Raw genomic sequence first — 24,981 nt, forward strand, 5'->3', positions numbered from 1 at the left:
TTAGTCAAAGTTAAAAAACATCATTCATTAAAGATTTCCAACCCTTAACAAAAGAAATTTCACATCATACACCACTAAATATAAAGTAAGTTTGAAAAATCAGAAGGAACCAGAGGAACTTGGAGACAACAGAGAAGAACAAAAAGAAGGAAAAGGAATATCCCAACAGAAAAGATCACAGCACGTCTGAACTCGGAAGTGACAGCAGGTTAACAGAGGAAGCAATGGAAGGAGGGAAAGAGAACCTAGATTTCCAACATCCTTATTCCCTTGCCTATGAAGCCCTACAGAACAGTTTATATCACGTTCCTCACCCACCCCCAGCTCAGACTGTTCCACAGAAAAAACACTGAAGAGAAAATATTCTGTCAGTGACTTTTAACTCAATAACTCAGAGATTGACACCAGAAGTTCTTCAACACCAAGCCTTCCATTTACATGCCCAGGGAAGCAAGAGAATCATGTACAATGTACATATATGCAACTCTTTTACATAATAAAAGGCATTTTGCTATTAACATACTGGCCACATCATCCATCACAATCCCTTTCATTCAACTTGACAAACAGGAAAAACAAAACAATTCAGAAATTAGCTTCTTGCAGAAAACTGCTTCAAAGATGGAAGAACAATAGCTGAGCCGACAACTGGGAAGAAAACATTTGCTTGATTCTCACCAATCAAGCTGGCTTTCTAGAACTAAAAGCTTCAGATCAAGTAAGATCCTAGCTCCAAATATATTGAAATAAGGAAAGAAATAAGGTTTCTTCTAAGCGCAAAATGAGTAGAATACCAGAAATGGTATTAGGGACCCTGAATTTAAAAGCAACCACAAAGAATTATAAGACTAGCTTGTTAATTCTTTGTTCTGAAAGCTATGCACTTTCAGGGAGAAAAGAAAAAAAAAGTCTTGGCTTTCAGTGACTGCCGAGACTCCTACAGACTCACATAGAAAAGGCTATGGAGACGCCAAACCCCATCTGTCCTGTTGGGATAACGCATTTGCTTGAATGGGTAACTACCATCCAGATAAACACTCAGGAAGTCGTGAGTCCCAGATAAACACTCCATCTACTACTTTAGGTATGGGACTTGGAGGCAGAAATAGAACAGCATTTACAGTGCAATTTTCATGTGATCCCATACACACTCTTTCTTCCTTCCATCAGAACATGTCTTAGTGCGCTGACTGGATGGCATTCACTGAATGGCCAGCTACTCGCGCTCCCTCCCTTGACACCTTTTTCAAGGGGTAAACATTGCTTGCACACAACTAAAATCCTACTTCGTCAGAAAGATATTCTTGCACGATGTTTAAAAGTAAAAGACCTTGGAGACAACATGCACAAGTAACAAGCCTACAGACAATTCCAACAGGCTCAGTAGTGCACATGCCCTGTGAGTTATACGCATTCTACATCTTAAGTCCTGCAGACAATTAATTCATGCTCAGCATGACAAAGAAGAAACACTTCACAGGCTTAATAAACGTATTATTAATGAACCCTTTTCAGACTCAAGGTTCAGACTATAAACTCTTAGAACTAAATTTTACAAAGGAACCACTGAAATCTAGGAGAAAAAAAGCAGTATATTCGTGTTTTGTTTCTTTAAAGACCTTGATATCTTAGGATCTATTTCAAGTTCAGATATATGCAGTTACAATAATGAGAATTAAAACAAACAAACAATTCTAGAAATCAACTAAAACATTAAGATTTAGAGATACCTCTATAAAAGTTACCTAAGCAGTAGCAAAAGCATGTATGGGTGAACTCCTTTCAAAAATTTGAGTTTATTGAAAGCTCAAAAGGAGGGGAAAACTGTTAAGGGACTTGATAAGTTTCTTGGCAGATAAGGAAGAAGTGAACATGTTTTAATACAGTTTTGTTTTGACATATTTTCTTGGGGACTCCTTTCTAAACTCAGTCATCAACAGCAGGACAGGTTTTGAAAGTTACATTAAGGAAAAATATCATTGCTAATTCTAGTGATACTGAATGTAACTGCTAAAAACAAATCTTTGTTCTGGAGCTATCTGAAGAAAGACTACCCTCTTCCCCTACAAAAGGGGATGACTTCCATGTGTGTATGCATAAATGCTCTAATACACAAATAGAGATTAAAGGGCAATATTTATGTTTCTGGACATGTTTGAGGCTTGTGGTTGCTGTCATTCACTACAAATGTATTTTAAGGAATTTCATGCTCTTAATGTAAATACAACAAAGATTGATGATGGCATTTGACTAAGTCAGCTAATTGGTAGCTATAAAAAACAATATACATTGCATAAGGAAACTGTCAAAATGTCAAAATGATACTTTTTAAACAAGCACACCTTAAATAGAAAGATTTTTTTGTCCTTTCTATGCAATTTAGTTTTTAGATTATATTACACAATATATCATTGTGACTGACATTAGTTAACATTTAGATATTGTTGACCTATGTGATGTGTCAAGTTTCAAAAGACTCCTAAAGAAAGCTTGAAAATACTTCTACATAGTCAATGCAACCCAAGGAGTCAATCTGCCCTGTGGAAAAATAAATATGGTATTAGCTAATGCTCTAAATTAACATGCATTAAATTTCCTGGGGTGGTTGTTTGAAACATAAGTCTTTCTGGCTGGCAGACAATATTAATAACCTAAATTTTCAACCAACTGAAGTTATAAATCTTTCAGTGGTTTACTTGAATTACATTCTATAGACCTAAATACAGAAGGTTAACTATCTTTTAGGGTCAAAACATTATAATTCCAAATGCCACATATTTTCACATAATATGGGTGATGACCATAAGAACTAGCTAGTCCTCTTTATAATCCTCTTTCAAAGTATAATGTTGCATGCTGGGTATAAATAACATGAGATCATAGGTCTAGCATTTTTACATTCCCTAGCCGCTGTCCTTATCTCTATGATTAATGACATAAAATTAAAATTGCGTTGAAAACATTTATTCAAGAATTTGCAGTCCTTATGAATTAAAAATATATGTATTTTACAAAAATACAAATGCACCTAAAATCAGTAGTCCTGACATTTGGAACTGTTACAGAATGTAAAAATCTGATTACACAACTGAGAAGGTAAAATGCCAAGTCATATTACCTCTACAAAGAGCTTTATGGAGATAAAATGTTCCTCTATACTGGCACCAAGAAAACGTTTCTGCTATTGGAAAAAAAGCTATGCATGTGAGGGAACAGGGAAAGGAAGAGAGAGGAAAAAGAAAAACATCAAAAGATCTCTGAAAAACAGAAAATTCAAAATTATTCAAACATGACAGTTTAGTACACGCTTAGAGGCCCATGAAGATAACACCTTGGTTAGGTGGCAAGGGAGGTGGTACAGAGAACAAATACAGAAGTGTTTCCATTCCATTATCTGAAGTATTACCTGCACCTAAGTAAATCCTGCCTTAAAAAAAAAAAAGTACAACAGCAATCCAATGTATACAACCTACTGGGATTTCAGAATGATTTCTGAAGAAGTGATTCAATAAAAAATGTTAACAACACAGCCACGAGGTAAGATTGAAGGTCCAGGCACAGATAAAGGGCTAAATAAAAAGAGAAGGAGGGCAGGAGTAAGTAGTCTGGTCCAATCTGAAGGTAGGTTACTGCAAATTCTCTTAGTCCATGCTGCAGTCTATGCTGGTGAGCATATTCTGAAAGAATCTAGAAAAGGGATCAAGTATCAAGATGACCAAGCCTGCTCAGTACAGAGCATGCAATGTGGTAAAAACAAGAGCTGGCAATGATGAACTGACAGAAGGATCATGTAGCACTGAGTGATTATATAGTAAGGTAGTAAATTTCAATACGGGTAAATGTATAGTGAGGTACGTGGTGGAAAACAATCCTAAAATTCATAGAAAATGATGGGCTGAAAGCTATAATTATTCAAGTAAGACTTTGAGTTTTTGACACGTAGTTCCATGAAAACATCTAGTCAATGCAAGTAGCCAAAAACAGAACAAAATAATTAAGAAAGAATGACAATGTAACAGAAAACATGACTAGAGAATCACAAGGTAATTCAGCTCAAATGGGACTGATGGACATCTAACCTCCTGCTCTAAGCAGGGTCACCTGTGAGATGAGCCCAGCTACTCAGTGCTTTGTCCAGGCAGCTCCTGAAAGCCTCTGAGGTTCAGCAGAGCCTGCACAGCCTCTCTGTGCAGTCTCCTCCACTGCCTGCCTGTCCTTATGGGCAAAGTGCTCCTTAAATCTAGACCAAATCTCTCTTACCTATACATAAACCCATTCTCTATCACAGAGCCATAGAATGGTTTGGGTTGGAAGGGGACTTAAAGACCATCCAGTTCCAATCCCCTGCCATGGGCAGGGACACCTCCCACTAGACCAGGTTGCCCAAAGCCCCATCCAGCCTGGCCTTGAACACCTCCAGGGATGGGGCATCCACAGCTTCTCTGGGCAACCTGTTCCAGGGCCTCACCACCCTCATAGAAAACAATTTCTTCCGAGTATCTAATCTAAATCTACCCTTTTTTATGTTAAAACCGTTACCCCTTGTCCTATCACTACAGTTCCTGATAAAGACCTTCCCCATCTTTCTTATAGCCCCCCTTTATGTATTGCAAGGCTGCAATGAGGTCTCCCCAGAGCCTTTTCTTCTCTAGGCTAACCCACTCCCCCCCACAGCCCTCTCAGCCTTTCTTCATAGGAGGAAAGGCTTTCCAGCACTCTGGTCATTTTTGTGTCTCTTCTCATTACTTGCTTCAACAGGTCCATGTCTCACTTGTGCTAGGGGCCCGAGATCTAAACGCAGTGCTCCAGGTGGGATCTCACTAGAGCAGAGTAGAGAGAGATTCTTCACCTCCTTCAGCCTGCTGGTCACACTTCTTTTGATGCAGATGGGATACAATTTCTGGGCTACCAGAGCACATTGCTGGCACATGTCAGGTATTTCATCCACCAGTAACCCAAGTCCTTCTCTACAGGACTGCTCTCAATTCATTCATCACCAAGACTACACTGACGTGTGGGATTGACCCGAACCAGGTGCAGGACCTTGCACTTGGCCTTGTTGAATTTCATGAGGTCCTCCCAACATGCACTGCTGTGCAAAGCCCGGCTCCAACTTCTCAGCAGTCAGCTGAGTCCAACCGTCCCATAGCTCTGCAGGTTGATGCTTTGGCCTTTCTCCAGTTATCAGAAGCCTCTCTGATTCTCAGTGAACTTTTAACAATGACAGACAGCAACCTTGCTAGGACTTGGCCCTCTTCTCTCAGCTCCACTGCATGGAGCTCAGTGGGTCCCATGGACTTAATATGGGTCCAGTTGCCTCCAGTAACCACTGACTCAATCCTCACCCACAGCTCAGAGCTCCTCTCCCACAGGGGAGGCACAGGGGTCTGGGAGACCTCCTTTCTGAAGACCAAGACAGAGCAAGCACTAAGTACCTCAACCTCATATGAACCTACTACCACAAAATCACCTGCTCTGCTCAGCACCAGTCCCAGGTTCTTTTTCTTTGCCTTTTTTTTTTTTTTTTTAGTAGTATTGGAACAAAAGCTCTTCTTATTACCATATGCATTCTCTGCAAGCATTAACCCCACCTCAGCTTTTGTAACACCATCCTTTCATGCCTGGGCAATGTTTCCAAATTCCTCCTGAGTAGCCCACCTCTACTTACAGATCTTCTTTGCCTTTAATGAAGGCTTTCTTCACATCCTGATCCAGGTCAGGTGGTCCACAACAGACTAAACATAATGTCATCTTTATGAGCCTCTCTGATCCTGACCAAAAACTCTCATCTTAACAAATTTATCATCCCTCCCACACGAGCACTGCATACATTTGAACTGCTTTTTCACAAGGAAGGCAAAGTCCTGCCTCCCTATCCCTGCTTTTCATTCTTGAAAAGCCTTTATCTGTCCATTGCACCACTCCATAAACTCATTGCTCACCCACACTTTAAGAATTTTTCTGGTTCTTCAACTAAAAAGCTAATAGAGATAGAAAAGATCTGGAGAATGACAAGGAGGCTGATCAGAGGTGAGATCAGGTTCTATATAAGCAGCTACTCAGTAGTCAGCTTGGAAAAAAGACACCACCAACTTGTAGAAAGAGAATCATGACTGAAGTCTACAGAAATGTAACAGCAATCAACTTTTAACTGACTTGTCAACCAGTTGACATGAAAGCTACCAGAAAAAGCCAGTGGGAGTCAGATTCAAAAACAAAACTGAGGTGATTTTCCCGCAACAGGAAGCAGAACTATGGAACCCCTACACAAAGGACCCCGTGAACAGAAGAAGATGGCAAGGTTCAAGGGAGATGAGGGCATAAAAGAGAAGTATAGTGGGGATTACCAACTAAAGCTGCAAACAATCAAGAACCACTGCCCCAAGATAAAAGTAGTTGAAAGCTTGGGAGTGTTTTTTAAACAGAGCAGTATCGTGTATAGTGTATACTTACTCTGTATTCTCTGCAAGCATCCATTTTTGGAAATTGCTAGGCAGAACATTGATCTATATGTACTCTGCCAAAGTATAACACTGATCATTATGAAAGTAACAATATTTTTTTATCTGAAGTGCTTCAGCCTGACAGTGATGTGCTGAAAATGGGTATTAAATATTTTATCCCTCTGAAAATTGCAGACTATGAAAAGTTACAATATACTGAATTTGCTTCTTGTAAATAAATTTTAAAATATATTTTAAAAAATCCTACCATATTCCAGATTTAGCCACAGTTATTTAGGGGTTTGGATGACTTTGAAGGTAACTAGAGAAACACATATAGATTTAACAGTCACAACTAACAAACTTTTAAGAGATGGATTCAAAATTATACAATGAATGAGAGTAGAACATTAGATTCCACCAGACAAGTTGCAGAATCTGTACTCATTTTCCTACTAACTTTATCAAAAAAAAAAAAAAAAGGTGGTTTCTAATTAAATGAAATAGGAATTCTACATATAGGTAGAGCTGAACAATTATTACAAGTCAGCAATCAGCTGTATATACACAAAAACGGACTAAGAGCACACATACTGGCTGTAATAAGTAACAGTCTAAAACAGATGCAACTTTATCCATATCTTTCACTTTGACCTTCATATCACCTTTGCTTTCCAGCTTCTTAAGGTTTATTCTCTATCAGTTATTTCTTCTTTTGCCCTACTCAGCTATGTACCCCCACGTAGCTATTCTCGTGAGCACTCCATGACTGAGGATGTCTCATTTCCTTTACCTACATAGTCAGCCACTGCCTTCCACTCATTCGCACATTTCTTTTAATACAAAAAGTCTATTTCTCATCCCTAATCCAATTTTCACATGTTTCTATGCATCCACAATCATCACTGATGTCAGCATGAGCTGCAGGCACTCAGGATCATCAGAGACTCCACTCATCTTCAACACCAAGAAAAAGACACTATTTTGAAGCTTCACTTAGTTAGCTTTAGTACTTTATAATCTTCAGGTACATAGATGAGCCAAGGTAAGATTTGCAGTAGTAAATACAGTAACTCAAACATGTTTCATTCAATGCCCTAAACTTCCAAGGAAAACAGACATCTTATCCACTTAAGATAACTTACCTCACATTAAATAAAATGAAGAATATTCAGAGCTAATGAAAGATGGTGCTTACCTGAATGACAGCACTGAACCAGCACGTGTTTCCAACATTCTTTAATCCTACTGGACAGTTGTCTTGCCGTTTTCGATCATAAGGGTTTGGAGAGTCACTCCATACCTCTGGATGCGTCCTCTTTAAACTTGCTTTATTTTCTGCAATACTGGCTTCTAGAACTCTTTGGGAATAGAAGGAAGGGGAAAAAAGTAAGCCAAAGGAAAAAAAAATACATAAAACACTTTCAGTTACCAAATCAGACATTTTAATTGCATCATTTGATAACTTATTGCTGCTGAACTTGGTTTTAAAGTGGATTTACATGCAATAATGTATCTTCAAAAACAAGACGCCATTTTACAGTTAGTTACATTACAGTAATTCTGTTACCTTTTGGAAAAGAATATCAGTGAGCGAACCTCCTATAAGAGCTATAAATATGATAACCATGTCTATAAGTCATTAATTATTTAAGAACTAGATTAAAATATGATGGACAAGAAGAACTTTTAGGCACCACTATTAGTGTAGCACTTCCATCTACAAATGCCAATGTAGAAATTTTATTGGTACATAAAACCCAACATCACCAATATTTATTTTGCTAATAGGAAACAAAAGCTATCTAGGTAAATTTCAAAAATGGGCAAGCTTTTTTAATTTCCCCCTTTTTTTTTTTGCATCTTATAACATGGTACTAACTGTGTTACATAGCAAGTAATTACTTTATGAACCACAGAAACATATCTCCCCACATTTTTTAGAATGGCATCAAACAAGTTAATTATATGCATCAATGACCTTACTCTTTGCAGGAAACTTTTCCTACATTATCTTTGTCAAACGTCCACATTTCACATGACAGTATGATCTGGTAAGTGTTATGTTCCCAAGCTCAAGCTTCACTTAATATGGTATTTTTATGTCAGCACATATCCTTAGCCTGGTGACAAAGCACACCTTAAAGGTAATTTGTGGTAGCTTCATATTCTAAGTAGTGATGGCAGTGACGGATACAGCCAGGTCATAAAGCAATGTCTCTAACTAATAGTCTAAGTTGCCTGGCATGTGCATAACTGCTACTACCCAAAACCACCTAGACCAACTGTTATAAAAAAAGACTGAGCTGCTGTTGAACTTCTAAGTTCACCAAGCACACCATTTCAGGAGCTGCATTACAAGCATCTAAATGGTTGGTCTAGGCAGCTTGAAACGTTGCCCCCTTTGGCTCACTAAACATCAAAGAAGAGCAGGTTTATGCTGGTCTATAAATGGGGTTCCTAAAAGACAAAATTTGAACACCTTATTCAAATCAAATAATTTTTTAAAAAACTAACGAAGTAGCAGGGAAAAAAAAGCACACAATATATTCCCCAGTTTCCTCTTCTTTTTTGTTTGTTTGGTTGGTTTTGGTTTTTGTTTGTTTCTGTTTTGAACTATGCTCTTCTGAAATTAGCAAGGGGTATGTTATAAGACATAATAAAATTATGAAACTTTATGTGTGCAGTACATCAAATGATTTGGGGAATATATTCATTTGTTATCTCTATGTATATTGAAAAAAAGAAAATTTTAGAATTTAAGAGCCCATTTGGTATAAACACCAACTCTGTATCAATAAAACTTAGCAGAATTTCAAACTCGTCATTTCCTTGGGACTAGTCAATTTCTGATATTTAGTTTTTGACTGATAAAGCCCAAAATGTAACAAATCACTTAGATTCTTCTCCCTGACACAATCCTTCAAAAGCATTAGAAGTACAGTGCATCTCTGCATTGAGAATAAAAGTGATTTGATGAGGACACTAAAATCAATTCAAAACAAATGTTATACTTATTTTAAATGATTTCTCCTTCAGGAAGATTTATCTAAACTTGTTTAAACTAAACTGAAGGGATCTTTAAAACTGACTAGAAAACTGACAGACTGAAATGAATTTAGAATAATTTTGTAACAAGACAGCACCTGCTCCATACTACTTTCATTCCATGGAAACAATCAAACTTTTTTTTTCCCCGACCTCAAGAATATTTCAAGATATTTCAAGATTCAAGTTCAGAAAATATATATTTTCAAATCAAAACTGTTTACAGACTTTAAGAATAAGGTCATTTATCAATTTAATTGCATAGTAAATTTTTTATTATATTTGGTTTTGTGTTTCCTTTTTTTTAAGGAATTGAGACATTTCCTCATTTCTAGCTCCACCTCAGGTCAGTTTTCATGTCTGTATTGATTGATGTATTTGATTCTCAGAACTTGATGTTGTAAGTAAAAATAAGGAAAAAATCACGATTTCTCCTCAGAGAGAACATGTACATTCTGTATGCCAAATTCATTTTCAGCCACAATGATAGTTGTGATGCAAACTGAAAGAAAAGTGAGCACATTAAACTAGAAACTAGTGATTAGCTCAAAAGTTATATAAATGTATTTTCCGGTGTATCAAGAATGCCTCTTCTGTTAACATTCACTGCAACCCAAACAACAAAGTCCTGCTTTGTGATACTACCTTGACAAAGTACCCTGCCCATCTATGCATTGTTCTTGAACAAAATGAGTATCTTTTCAGAAAGTTAGTACGAGAACTTAGCAATCCTGAATAAGCAGCTAAAATACCCTCTTTGTGACCATCAGAGCCCACAGCAGCTGTCACTAGCAGCAAAACCATCAGCTATGTGCAGCGCATGGCATGTCTCTAGCCTCGTGAGACCAAAGGCTTCCCCACCTCCACGTTTTGGAATCTTGTTCAGAGGGTAACTTTTAAATTAGAGTTATTTAATGCCAGATTTGGCAATGGGACTTAAAAGCAGTGTTTTATTTCTTGCAACAGCAAGCTGGGCATAGCTAAGCAGCTTTTCAGAGCTGCTTGCATGGAGCTAATCAGAAAAAGAAAAAACAACAACAACAACAACAAAACAGGGCAAAACAAACCTGCAGCATAAAAGTGCAGCCAAACTATTTTGAGGACGCCCACTAAACATGCTGAAGGAAAGCCCACTTTGGCAGGCTACTCAGCAAAAAAAAAAACAACAAGAAAAGGTCTTCATATTGTGACTGCCTTATGGCTGGCCAGGAGTAAACCTACATCCCTCCCCAGTTTCACCTTCTATCCACACAGACAATGCTTAACCACAGTGCACAGTCCCCAACAGGTTCAATGACCATGTAAAAATAAATAAATAAAAGTGCCCATGGGTTGTGCACTTCCTTATGCACTTATTTTAACGTGGCCACTCATGGCTTTCATTTTAACATGGCCACTACTCTAGGTACAATGTTCCTGTCAGCTAACTTCTCCCTTTAGTCATTGTACTAGCTTCCCCAGTGAAGCCCTCTCTGGCCAGCCTCATTCTCATTCAATCCATGAAAAATTATACAGATGAGAGAAGATTTTTCCTATTAGTAAATGTACTGAACATACAAATTTCCCTTGGAGATTTAAAGAGGGAACAGTAAAAAGTTTTCAACATGCCACGTACAAGATGCTCCATTTGGACAGTTGGACATTCCAGCTGCACTCCTCTTAATACCTACGTAGTAATCAGATCTGTCCCCGTTAAGCAGCACAAGGCAATTACATTCAGGAAGACAAATTCTACGTGCATTACAACATTAATTATACAAGTCAAGATATTCCATTAATGCTCCCTTGGAAACCATAACAAAATCACTGCAAGTTAGATTCCAAACTAGTATGAATACCTTTGGAAAAAATTACCTCCGCACCAAAGATTATTTAAATATGCACAAGTTCTACATTATTAAAAATGCAAGATTCCATCCTGAATGTATTTATCTCTGAGTTCCTATTTGATTTCTGCTTCTTATTTAACTTAGAAAAACAATAGTAAATGGGTGCAGCTTGACCTGTTTACAATCACACTGCTCTACTTGTTGTTAAAAGTCCTACACAGATACTGTGATTCCTATTGGAATGCCAACATTCTTCTACAGGGTGTTAGCTACAAAGTATTTTTTTAATAGTCTGAAGTCCTGCCCTTCAAGAAACTGACTGAATGGCTCAGAGAAAGAATTCTGCAATTCCTGTATTTGTACAACTCAGACATAATTTGCCATCAACCCAGGGCATATCTTGATATGTAACTGAGTTCATCTAACACCTCAATGCTGCCAAAATCCCAGGATTCTCAGTCTTCTCCATTCAAAAGTGAAGTCCCATCTTTTTTCTTGTGCCATGACATGCTTTGGATCTGTTCCTGAATATTCTTGTATGGCTTTGGAACTAGACTGGTGCAACAAATGCTCCAAAGAATACTACAGCAAGCATAGAAGATGTATTACAGAGGGTATGCCATACCCCTCTTGGTAGCAACAAGCAACTTAAATTGGCCCATGCTGTTGTGTGCAATTTTGCCATCAAATATACCTAACAGTTTCATTAAAACAAAATACCATTTTTCTCTGTATATTACCAAACAGTGTTACGTGCTCTTTTACGTGTTACATATGGAAAAAAGTGGCATACTACTTCACTGTCTTCTGCAACCAGAAAAAGTTACACAATAATTTATATAAAATATTTAGTTTTGAGCTAAACGGGTAAGATTAAAATGAGCTTTTCAGTCTGAGAAGTTAAAAATCAAAGGCTACAGAACAAACCTAGAGCTTCAAGGCTCACAAGAAGCAAATGCAGCAAAAGCAGTCAAAAGCCTGGGGAGGAAACAACAAAAAAAGACAGGGCGGGGGGGGAGGCTTTCCTATCCAGACACCAGACATAGGCCCATATTTCTGAGTGGCTCCCTAAATCACAGCTCTGTAATTATGATGACTCTGTCCTTCAAAAAGGAGCACACAAGAGCTGAACTTCTGAACTAAAATTGGAGGGAACTTCTATGATAATCTTGAATACACACATATCCTGTTCCAACTATTAAGAATCTAAATCTCTCTCTCTCACCCCACCTTTCTTTCCTAAAATATATTATGCTGAATGCAAATAACTAGATGTGTCTTTATTTTCCCATAAAGACTGGGGGGGCACACTTTGTTGGAATGTTGATTCTCACAATTAGTACATTTGGTTTTCAAAAGAAAAAAGACAATTACTGTGGATAAAGTAATACTGGCCGTATTCTTAGAATTGGACTTAAATGGATTAATCTATTGCATCTGCGAAATACAGTGCACTAAGGAAAAGAATTAAAGAATTATTGTGATAAATCTCTCCCACCTAAAGTATAAATATTTTATGTATTCATTTTTTTTTACAAGCAGGCAGTATTTCAGCTTCCAATCCAAGGATCAAACCATTGCCATTCTTCCCCAGAACAAGGACAGCCAAAGATTAAAGAAGCAAAACCACTCCCACACAGCTCTACACCCAGGCTTATTGCAAATATTTTGTAATTATATTTATATTTCAAATATAAATATATTTCAAATATTTCTTAATTGTATTTATATTTACATATAAATATGCACTATAGAAAGGTATTGTAAAATCTGATCAAGGTTAACTTACAGACTCTTATCACCCCCAAGCTGTGGAAGTTAAGTTCGTAAAATTTTAAACCAAGAAGTTAACTTCAAGCAATGTTTATAAATCCTACTCATTAAATAGGTTAATAACATACTTAATCAGCTAAAATATAGTAGCTGCTCTTAGTATACTCAAGTCATAGCATCACCACCCCCTCCCCCAGTCTCAGCCTTATCACAGAGGTAAGAAAATGTTACTATAAAATGAGAAGTATAAAAATAAACAGGATAGATAATTTTTAAGCTTTTAATTTCATTGCTTTTTACTTGATACAAAAGAGAAACTTTTAGTTTTAGGTCCTATTTAAATGTGACCATATATCCTCTATCTCTTTCCACTTCCTCAATATTTAAACAAATACATCAACATGAAACATACTATTAACTCCTAGCCCACACATAATAGACTATTTTCCAGTGTAGAACATACAATATAATAAAGCAACATCCTGAAGCCAGGCATATAAGTAGCACAAGTGAAAACAAACAAGTTATTCTTTGTTAAATTAAAATTAAGTAATAAAATGCAATACAGGCCAATCTCCAACTCTTTAATTTCTGCTTTATATAAGTTGTTTGTTTACCTGCTAATGGCTTGTTCCTCATCTGTTATTCCAGTCTCCCTGAATGCCCTGTTTGATTCCTCCAAACTCAAGGCAATTGCCCTCTGAAGATCATCTTTATCATCTCCAGTGAGATCAATCACATCTGAAAAGCAAAACTATCTTTCTCAAAATTAAAAGTGAAACAGAAGGAAAGGCAAGTCTTACTGTAGAGGAGACAGAACCCCCAAGGATTTCTAACCTGCATTCAAGTCCATCCCTCTTGTGGCTTGCTCTCTTCCAACAACTAACTGTGCTAACTGTTCCCTTCCATCTCGAAGCCAAATAAAACCTCAGCAGCTTGCTCTTGTTAAGATATGACAGCCAGCACTCTTCCTTGCTCCCCATGGTCCTAAGTATCACAAAGCTATGGGGTAAGTTGTTTCTGAAAGCCCTTTCAAAGAAATGCACCTAAGTGTATTAGTTCAGCTACTACTGCTTCCAGGGTACGTGAGGAGGAAACAACCTTCCCTTAAATACGGTACCTGAACTGAGCAGTTATTTTTTCCTTGTCATGGAAGAATGTGTGTTGAGCTTTCCCAAAATACAGGTAGAAGCCCCAAATTCAACAAGTGTTTCTGTACATGGGAACTTTTACACAGTTTCATTGCATGTGGGAGAGTTCCTTTCTTAACATGATTCTTTTTGCATCCTGTCTGTGTATTCATTGTCTGAACATACTTAAATTTCTGTCTGCTGAAAGTATTCCCTCTCAACAGGAAAATTAAGAAAGTGAATAGTGAAGTCAAAATAAGGATTCATACTTGGACAAGTAGGAAATGCTGGATGGGATACTAACCAGGTAATAACATGAAAACAATGCTATTCTTACTTCCTCTCCAGTCCTAATTATCTAAAGAATCAGATCCTAACATCCTCTGCAGATCTCCCTGTTTCCTGAGCGTGGCAACTGCTCGCTCTCCCCCTCCTGAATAAAAAGGACTGCTATCATTCACTGCACACCACACTAAACAAGGCATTCCCCAGGTGGGCTCTGACCCACTTCCTCGAGAAGTCAGGGCTGACAGGAAAGCCTGTCAGCTGTATGAGGCCTTCAGAAAAACCAAGGTCATTGGTCATCATGATTTCAAGGGCCAAAAATCTCAATTTGCAAGTCAGCCAGACAGGAAGAGAAGGAAGGTGCAAAAGTGACTTTCAAGAGCAATGGCAGATACACACACACACACGGAGCATTTCCTTCTGTCTCTTCAAAGGCCAAAGTTTACCCAAAGAGCTACAGAAGGGATTACTCTCCAGCCTGGGGTTTGCATGTTAGACATTAAAAGGCTCCAGTAGGAAAAGAAACAAATTCAAACTTGACTTCTCACAAAAAGAGATGAACTCATTCCCAAAGAGCTTCTCTGTTTAGATTCCAACTTTTCTCCTGGATGGGCTAACCCACTGTAGAGATAGCTTACACTGTTTCCCTGGGCTTACTTGTCTGATGTTTCTGATGCTTCTCACAATGAACTCGTGATACAAAAATCATTGCCATAACTATGTGTTATGAAAAGGGAATGAAAAGAAATGGCTCGTTCTCACAGAAAGCTGAAACTAAAGAGAAGTTGAAAAAGGAACTTTTCCATTAACACCAGCATCTTCAAGAATTAGTTTTCAGCTAAGGCCTTTCTTCCCCCAGTGAGCTTCTAATGGGAGCACTCTTACCTGCAAAACGAACTCTGAGATCTGTCATGATTTGAAAGTATGAGAAGACACTATGACCACAAAAGCAGCACTTCATCATTTGATTATTATGTTTTATACAGTCAGCTCAAGTGTGTCAAAAGGATACTTCAGCTCTGGATGCCTGAATTTCTCCTTCAAAAGTCGTACGGTAATTACAAGAACTGTCAGCAGCGGTCACACCCACAGGACTTTTGATATACACTCTGTCATGTTGAGAACAATGTAATTCAGGCTAAAATAATACCTCGACCTGGGTCACATACAAGGATGGCTTTGTTCTACAACCTGGGAACAGGAGCAAGGGTATAAGGGTCACAGCAGTGATAGTATCCTGTTACTACACATACTGCTGCCTATTATGCTCTAAAATGCATTGCTTGCGTTGTATTTTCTACCCACTCACAGGTAGTCCTGCACAAACACCTCTGATCCACTGGAGAGGACCTGTTTTTCTGAAAGTAAAGATAGTGGTCTCAACTGAACATGAAACAAGCCTCTATCCATTGCATGTATGGTTATACATGCTGCCGGTAAAGTATGAGATTACTCTGACCAACTACTTAACGAGGGGAAGATTCCTTTAGCTAGTCTCTTTTAAGGGTAGAGAGATAAAACTCATAAAATGATAAAGAAGAAAGTTAGATGGGGAGTATTTTCCAGAAAACAATTCATAGCTGAAAATCACACGTTGAACAAAAGCTCCCACTGTTATACAAACCAACACAGAATATCAAGGTCAAATCCAACTCACACTTTTATTAAATTATTTCTTTGCATCTTTCCAGACCCTTAATCATTATTAATCTATAGCACCACCCTACGTGTTCAGAACTTTATTACCAGTGATTACATCATTTTAATATTAAAATCCCAAATCCTTGACTTCGACTTCCTTTCAAAAAGCAAGTTAACAGAATAGCTTCTTTTGTCATGCAGGGATTAGAGCAGGCATTGTAACATTCTCTCTTCAGAAATGTCATTTTTGCATACACATTGTTCCTTATTTGCACCAAAAAAAGGACAATATGGTGCAGAGCTGCTACCAGATACTACCACCACATGTGATCAGTGCGATTAATGTGTATCACACAGGTTTTACCTATGATAACTTATGTCAGAAAAATAAACTTTGAAATATGTGATGATCACTGGTAAACCGTTCCATGTAAGCTCTTCATCTGTAGCAAATGTATAATAAATTGTTTTGAGGATTTATGCTAATGTATTTTAGTTTGTTTGCTGTACTTAGAGCATGTCTAAGATGTTCTTCAGCATTTCTGCTGATACAGTAACTCATTCAGCTGCCACAGCTCAGGCTTGAATCCTAAGTGTAAAGAGGAGATCTCAGCAAAAGTCCTAATAAAAGGGGAACAGTCTGAGACTAAACTCTTCTTGTAATATAAATTAAAAAAAAAAAAAAAAAAAAAAACACTTCAAAAAACAGCTTACATATCTGCATAGTTTGCAACCCTGTCAGCTGCTCATAGATTATAGAAACGTAGTTATAATAACTGATATTTGTGCAAGTTTGTTGTTGTTACTTTAATAGCCTTGTCTTGTAAATTCTTATACAGGATTTTTTTTAGTGGAAAGATGTCCAATTTTCAGCAGTTAACTTATGTGTGTAATCATTTTGATTTCTCATAGTTATTAATAAATTCAATCTTAACATGTATTTTTAAATACTTATTTCAAGTGTGTAGTGGTAATGCAAACCAATGGCAGTATCTATTCTATAAGAACTAGCAGTGGAATTAATTTGTTTGCTGTTCTACTTAGGTTTCCTATCTAACTGATTTCTGTGTTCAAGGAGTAAGCTTGAAAAAAGCTGACTTCTATCCAAAGTATTTATCAGACATATATGCAACTTTACTGTGATAGAGCTGAAGATAAACCTTTATTTCATAAAGGTATAAGGAAAAATTCCAAATTTATAGTCACCTGACTTTGCAATATGGCTCTCATTTAGGCCAAAGAACACTTTAGTTCACAGTGGCTTATACTTACAAAGGTGGTACTCATCGTAAATCACAATCTTCAGAAATGTATGTTCTTAACTAAGCTGTGACTACAAAGTAAATAAAAAAAAGTTTGCTTCTGAAAACAATCTTTATGAAAGGAAAAAATGCCCATCCAAACAGTATGACTTAGTGCATTCATGATGTTTATTCGAAGTTAGTATGCAGAATTAATAAGCTGTTTTACTAACAGAGGTGTTTTTGTTTCACAATGTTATTATATAATAATGCACACTTCTTGTACATAAGGTCCAGAGGTTGATACCACTTGTAATTATCTTACAAGCAACTTTTAGTTGTATGTTGAAATTTGTGACAAATATATTAATATATGTAATAAATACACACATATATACATTCATATATCTTCTTTCTTTTCTTACATACTTTTCTTATCAGTTTGTTTACTTAGAAATTACTTCAGTAATTGCCTAAGTCATCAAAGTAATTATTGCCTTGTCAACTTGTTACTTGTACCAGGACAAGGCAGAGAATAAAATCTTCAAGCTTAGGCAGGCTGGGAAACTCAGCATGAGGGAAAGATCTGGAGTAGTAATTAAACACAGGGACAAGCAATAAACAAATACTGTGATGCAACTTCTGGCACAGGGAGGGAAAAATGAAGGGGCAGGGCTGCTGGGTTCAACAGACAGGTGCCAAGTATGGAAATCCAGCAGCAAGACTCCAATTTCAAAACATCAACATTATAAGAATAATAATAAAAAAAAAAGTTGAGATTACATTATTTTTAGTTATGACAAACAGACCTAAGCAAGATTCTGTTTTCTACGGTCTATTCTGCAGTGTTAAACATTGTGATGGACTTGGGCTCCCAAGTGAAGATTTAAGGAATTTATTTGGGTGTATATGCCAATTTCAGTTCAACCTGGATGGGGAAAGAATACAGAGCATATCAGCAGGTGCTTAGCCAACCCAAACAGTTCTGATGAAACCTGCCTATTATCGAAATAGCTAACAAATATGAGGCACCAGCATCTCACAGTAAATTCCTAATCCCAGGTGCTCCCTCCATGCATGCTATCTGAGTAAGGATAATAGCATGTTGAAATGATGATTCTCACAGTGGCAAGGACTGGAAGGAGGGATAAAGGAACATGTGAATCACTAAGATGAAAGGAGAGCCTCAAGGTACAAGAATCCTGACATTTTGAAGAAGAGACCCTTCCATATCAAGCTGGAGACACTCCCAGGAAACTGGATAGGAGATTACACAAATAATCACTGAAATAGAAGGAAATATCATGAAGAGGCATAGTGATATCCAAGCTGGGTAATGTGACAAAAAGAACTAGTGTCAAATTCTGCTCACAGAAACAATAAAATGCATGGCTACAGAATGGGGCAGACCAGGACTCATGCCAAGAAGGACCTAAGAGCTACAGCAGATCCACATTCAATTTTTAATTCACATTATCACAGTGTTGAAGAAAATCTGAAGTGTTGCACTGAGGTACAGCGACAGAGTAAGACACAGACATTTAAATAGATTAGGTTTGTTTATGGATTGTTTTGTGGTTTTTTTTTGGTTGGTTGGTTGTTTTTTTAAGGAAAAAAAAAACACCTCAGCTGCGGCATTGGTTCTTCTTTTCAGTATTACATATCAAGAAAAACACAGAACACAGAGAGGATCCAGAAGAGAGGAAAAAAATGACACTAGGTATAGAATACATGGCCAAAGACTTACAAATAATTTAAGCTCTTTATTCTTGAGCTGAGAAAACTCTGAGGGAACATCATGATACACAATCTTCAGATATGCAATATTTCATCTCAGACAAAAGGAACGAACTGTACTGATTTCCAAATGGGATATCTCAAAGAGTAAAGTGCTTAACCTGAAGCAAAAGGAATTTAAATAAGACATTATGAGTCAATAATTAAGATCAATGAAACACTAAACAAACTGCTCTATAAACTTTTCAGTGTCTTTGGAACAGAGTTGTTAAAAAATAGATTATATAAACATAAGTTTAGGTGCAGTTAGGAGTGCCTTGTTGAAAGCGGTTGATTGAATGACTTTTTGAAACTTCTGCAAAGGACCTAAACTCTAGGAGCGTGATGATATGTAAGTCAGATCCCCACAGAAGAAATGAATTCTACAGCTTGATGCCTGTGTGTGTGGCATTCTAGAGCTACACTGTAGTTATGTATGTTCTTATAAAAGGACTTCAGGTCTTTTGTCTTGGTTGTGGAATGCACAATTCCAAAGACTAATAATTCAGTTTTTGTGACAGAATTCTTGAATTTTCAAAATAAGGGTGGGAGAGAATTTGTCTTGACACCTATTTTATTCAAAGACAACACTTTTTCTAAAGTACATGTCTTCTCTTTATTCTGCTGCTTCCTTTAACCCTGGGTTCTGCAAGTTTCTCAAATAATGAGAAGGCAAAGGGATAGATGCTTGGAAATGCAAGAGTTCTGCTGTGCAACCATAGATAAAAATACACTGAACAACTGTTAAAAATAAATTAAAAATTAAAAAGTTTCTAGAGATATCAAGAAACTGAAAATATTGTAAATTACTACTATGCTACTACTTTTGCTTTGCTTTAAATACAGTGCCTAGGATTTATGCAACTAAGCAGAATACTAAAGTGATCTGAGATTAAAAAGTTTCACTTGTACATTGCAACCCTAATATTTAAGCACTTTCAGCTAACAGATTACATCTTAAAAAAGGGTAGTACCACCTTTGCAAACGGATCAAATAAAGCATGCATCACTTGACGTGAAAATGCTGTACTTGCAGGTGCTTGCACATTCTGTTTTGAACTGGCAAAAAGGCAAGTATCATGAGTAACACTGACTGTACAAGTCAGTCTGATTTTAAAGAGACAAAACCTTTATGCAGGCTCTAGTATACTTTTTGCCAATGCTGAAATGCCACATTTGCTAACAGCAGGATATGGGCTTCTTTATACCTTCTAACATACTGAATACTATTTACTTGCGCAAACTGATGAACAACCACTGTCATAATTGATAGAACCAATGCATCACAATCCAGACTGATTGTTAAGGTATGATTTCCTTTTATATACACTTTTATTTCACCCCTTAACTAAGTAACCTTTTCAAAGAAATGCCATCAGTCAAGCCCACCTAGCATACACTCAAAAGCCTTGATGAGTGGCTGACGGTTTGTTTGTTTGTCTGTCATCCCCTTCCCCCCCCCCCCTTTTTTTTTGGGGGGGGAGAAGGGAGGGAGGATGGGCGGGTGGGTTATAAAAGACAGTTCTGTTATTTATCTGTTCCTGTATCATCCTCAGTTTGAATGTCCTAACTTGGTAGGACTGCAAACATAGGTGACTCATAACTTCCTAGGCTCCAAATGCACACACGTAGTTAAGCAGTAAGAAACAGTAAGGCTGAGTTATAATCATCTTCATGCAATTACACCTATGTGTGATAGGAAAAGAGGGTCAAATCTGAAAGGCAAGATACATGTACTGTCAGCAACTGCACGTGGATGATGAGAAGTGGTAACAGCATTGTTTTGAGAAGGAAGAGCTGATGACTGAAGCTATCGTTACTGAGTATTTTTCCAGCTGTACCCATGCTTCCACTCTCTTCTCCCAAATCATCCACTGTCTTTCATGAGACTCCCTAATGTGATAGAACTTAGCAACAAAGGGTCATGAAACTTGTCCACATTAAACGTATTGCGTTTTTTAAATTAATAATCAAAATAATTGCAGACAAGCAAATCACAATGAGAGAACTGCAGGATTTTGCAAGAAGCTTTTACTGGAACTCTTGCCTTACAGATGGAGGAGAGAGCTCTATGATCAGATTGGTTTAGATTTTTGCTTTGCTGTAGATGTTTAGTTCTTGCCCTGGGGTCCCTCCAACATGAGGAAGAGTTGGCCAAGATGTCTTTATTTCCTAACTGGTTTTCAGTCTAACTGAAACAGCAAAAGTTGGCAAAGGGCTCTCATTTTTTTTGCCAATGAGGAGCTGAGTAGACATTAAAGTTGTCAAGAACATCTGCCTAATGTTTCAACAACAGTTGGCACTTCTTAACTACTGACTTAGAGTGCTATATAATTGTAAAGAATTTAGGTCTGCCTTCAGTGCTCTAGAAAAGAGAAGATCTTGAAATCCAGCTTGGAATCTGCAACTGAAGAATTGCTCTTTTCAGTTTGATCATCAGTCACAGTTAATATTGACTCTGCAGGCTTGACTCTTTCCTCTCACCTTGTATCTTCAATAAGGTTACATAGCACATTAAATGATGCCAAAACTAAACACTTCTATTAATGGGATTAATAGAATAAATCTAATTAAACACAGATTGCAAGAGAATCCAGCTTACTATTCCACTGCCACAGTAGATCTTCATTACTGGATAACAACAGCATGGTAAGTTTGTAGAAAGTAGTCTCTACTTACTTAATGCCAATTTCTTGTCACAAAACTAAGTAGTGGGTTTTTGTGTGTGTTTTCTTTCTAAAAGTAAAGGTTAATACAACCCTCAACCAATAATAGTGCACAATGTATTTTATACAGGATGCTCATAATGCTGATGATTAAAACACGGTTTTCAGATCTGAGATGTTGAGAATAAACTCATCCCCAGTTAAAAAAGTAAATACATTAAAATAAAAGGTGTTTATTTTGAGGTGTCAGAGACAAAAAGATAACTGTATAATTGACAATGAGTTCTACATAAACTTCTTTACAATATTGCCACCATTGCCAACCCAATATTAGTGAAATAAAAGAAAAAATCCTGCTGTGCCTGAAGCTAAGTAATTCTACTAACTTATAAAAGCTACAAAGATATACATCACACATAGCCAGAAGATTAATATATATTTTAACTAAAAAGACTGGATGACTACGTTTAGAATCTTGGAAAGGAAAGACAGCATCAAGCAACTCAAATTTTTAAAATCCATCTGCAAAAAACTTTCTTTAATTTCTTTTTATTTCCCTTATTTATTTTATTTCCATATTTGCAAGACACACTGAATATGCAGGACCACAAGAAAGCAAAACTTTTCTTGTCAGTAGTTTCCTCATCACCGGTGCATAAAAAGTATGGTTGCTTTAATGTTTATTTCCTTACTTTTTCTCCATAAAACTAACTATACACCTAAGCAAAGTAATTCAATCTGTGAGACTCAGAGAAATATAAGTTTTTGGGACTAGTTTACCTAGTTGATAAACCAGGTAAAATTGTTTAAAATTAAATACTTAATATTAATTTCACATACTGAAACCTACTCTTTCACTACAAGATGCTACCCTCTCACCTGTCCCTCTGGAAAAGTCACCTCTTTTAGGGAGAAGCTACTCTTAAGCATATTAAGAAACGCTTTAGTAGACTCTTCTCAAAAAAAAATTTTTTGACTGTCAGACTATCCAGCTATTGCCTTTAGTTATGTACTGTAAAGCCCACAAATAAATCCTGTAACAGGGAGGGGAAAGAAGGAAAAAAAAAAAAAAAGACTGAAAACTATTCACCCTCACCCTCTGATAGGTACATCAGTACCATAAGTACATTTAAAGGTAATACTTAAAAGATAGCTCAAATTTAAAAAAAAAAAAAAAGTTGAAATAAATAAAGATAGTGATACTCTAAAAATTGTTAAGTAAGAATTATCAGTCAAGATTAATAGTCATCTTACAGGCAAGTTTTTAGTTTCCTTGCCTTAAAACTAATCTTATGAAATGAAAAAATACCTACTCGTGTCTGCCTGGCTGCCCACACTGATGTATCTGTCATTTCCAGGAAGTGCTGTCTGATAGTAAGTTGCCTCCTCTTGCTGGGGCACCTTGGCATTCTTCGCAGTGAGGAAAGCCACAGCCAACTCCAAATTACCATTGCTGTCCTTTAGCAATCAAACAAACAAAAACACAAGAAGTGAGACTTCCCTCACCCCCTTTTTTTTCCTTTCTTGTCAACAATGAGGGACAACATTTCAAGCAACTTAGTAGATCAATGACATATCATATTTTCAGGTGAATTACTGGTAAGAAAATAAAATTTCCAAGCTTGTGCATTCTGCAAATTTCACTATTTCTAAACAAAACAGCTTATAAAAATTTTCTTCAATAGAACACCACCTATGACAGAAAAACAAAGATACTGTAGTGTAGGTCAACCCATCAACTTCCATAATGACCACTCTCACAGATTTCAACAGCAGTTAATCATATTCTTCCAAAAATCTACCATTTCAATTTTAAGGCCAGAAGTATTGGCTTTTTGAAGGGCAGTTGTGTAGAAGACTTAAGCTCAATCAAAAGCAATAACTATATACATGGTTTAAATTGACTAAATGCTCATTTTCTATTTTTAAGGGGCTAAAAAGGTCTGCTTGTTGGATACAGTGGATTTTTATTTATATCTGTTTCGGGAAACAGATCACAGAGAAATCTGCTGGTCTTTACTTGCATCAAAACTCTCTTGAGCTGTGAAAGAATTTATGATGGTTGCAGAAGCAGAGAAACAATGCCAGATTAGCAAAGAGTGACAAGCTCAGAAGTTCTTTGTTCTGTACGCTGAGCAGGACCTGTCCATGCTAGAAAACTTTGCTACACCTTGATAAGAAAACAATTAAAGAGCTTAAGTCATCAGGTGTCAAGCAGCTGTACTAGCATCAAAGTATATCAAACACCTGAGCCAAAGGTTACCTTCCAGGCAAGTCATACCATTCCTGTCTTTTCATGTTTGATCACCAGATTAATTTTTATCTCGCTATCAAAACAGATCAGGCTTGCTTCTAAAGTGAACAAGCCATCATTAATAGTTTTTTCCCCCTAAAATACATCTAAAAATAATTCAAGCTAGGTAAGGAGAGAAGTGAAGAAAGGATGCGGTTCTATGGCTTTCACAATTGGTTAATGACAAGAGGTACACATTCAGCTACAAGTTGGACACTTCCCAACATCCACCTTACCTTCAGTGCCTGTTGTAGTACCTGGATGTCATTGATACCAGTGATCTCCCTCAGCTGATTCAAAAACGTCTGCTGGTGCTAAAAACACGAACAGATGAAAAATAAGGTAAGAGCCAAGTTACAGCAAAACCACTGCTACTGACGAGCATCCTTCTCTACAAACATCTCTTATACGTTTTACGTACCACCAAGTATACGCTTTATGTACCACTAAAGGGGGAGAGACGGTATTATCCAAGTTGGGTTTAGCTCCTGCAATTTGAGCACTTTTAATTCTCAAATTTGATGGGGTTTGTTTGTTTTTACAAAAGAATGATGAGTGAGCTTATACAGCATCAGTATAAAGGGCCTACATAAAGCCACAATTAGCCCTCCTAAACAAATGAAATTCTAACTTGGTCTTCAGTGGCAGTAGGGGAAATAATTTACTGAACTCCCGTCAAAACCAATTTATTCAATTCCCAATTACTCTCAACCCCAGCATTTCCTTAACATACACAGTTCCCAGCCATTCAAACCTCAAAACGCAGAAAGTCATCTTCACTGGATATCTCTGTGTTTTAAAAGAGATACTACAAAAGTATAAAAAGTATTGCTTTTTAAGAAAAAGACTAAAGCAA

General features: G+C 37.0%; 1 protein-coding gene across 5 annotated transcripts in view; it reads right to left on the reverse strand.

The window, feature by feature from the left end:
• USP25 (ubiquitin specific peptidase 25) overlaps positions 1-24,981 on the reverse strand; it is a 93,125-nt gene that overhangs the window by 47,339 nt on the left and 20,805 nt on the right. For 4 of the 5 annotated variants that reach the window (XM_068690569.1, XM_068690545.1, XM_068690553.1 and 1 more), the window contains exons 2-5: positions 24,362-24,439; positions 23,146-23,290; positions 13,711-13,834; positions 7,642-7,804 (exon numbers count right to left, since the gene is read on the reverse strand). In XM_068690569.1, coding sequence (XP_068546670.1) covers positions 7,642-7,804; positions 13,711-13,834; positions 23,146-23,290; positions 24,362-24,439 — 510 coding nt within the window. Of the gene's footprint in view, positions 1-7,641; positions 7,805-13,710; positions 13,835-23,145; positions 23,291-24,361; positions 24,440-24,981 lie in introns of those variants that run through there. The other variant, XM_068690560.1, reaches the window with a different exon arrangement.

This window comes from Anas acuta, chromosome 1 (assembly GCF_963932015.1).
Source record: "Anas acuta chromosome 1, bAnaAcu1.1, whole genome shotgun sequence".
NCBI lineage: Eukaryota > Metazoa > Chordata > Aves > Anseriformes > Anatidae > Anas > Anas acuta.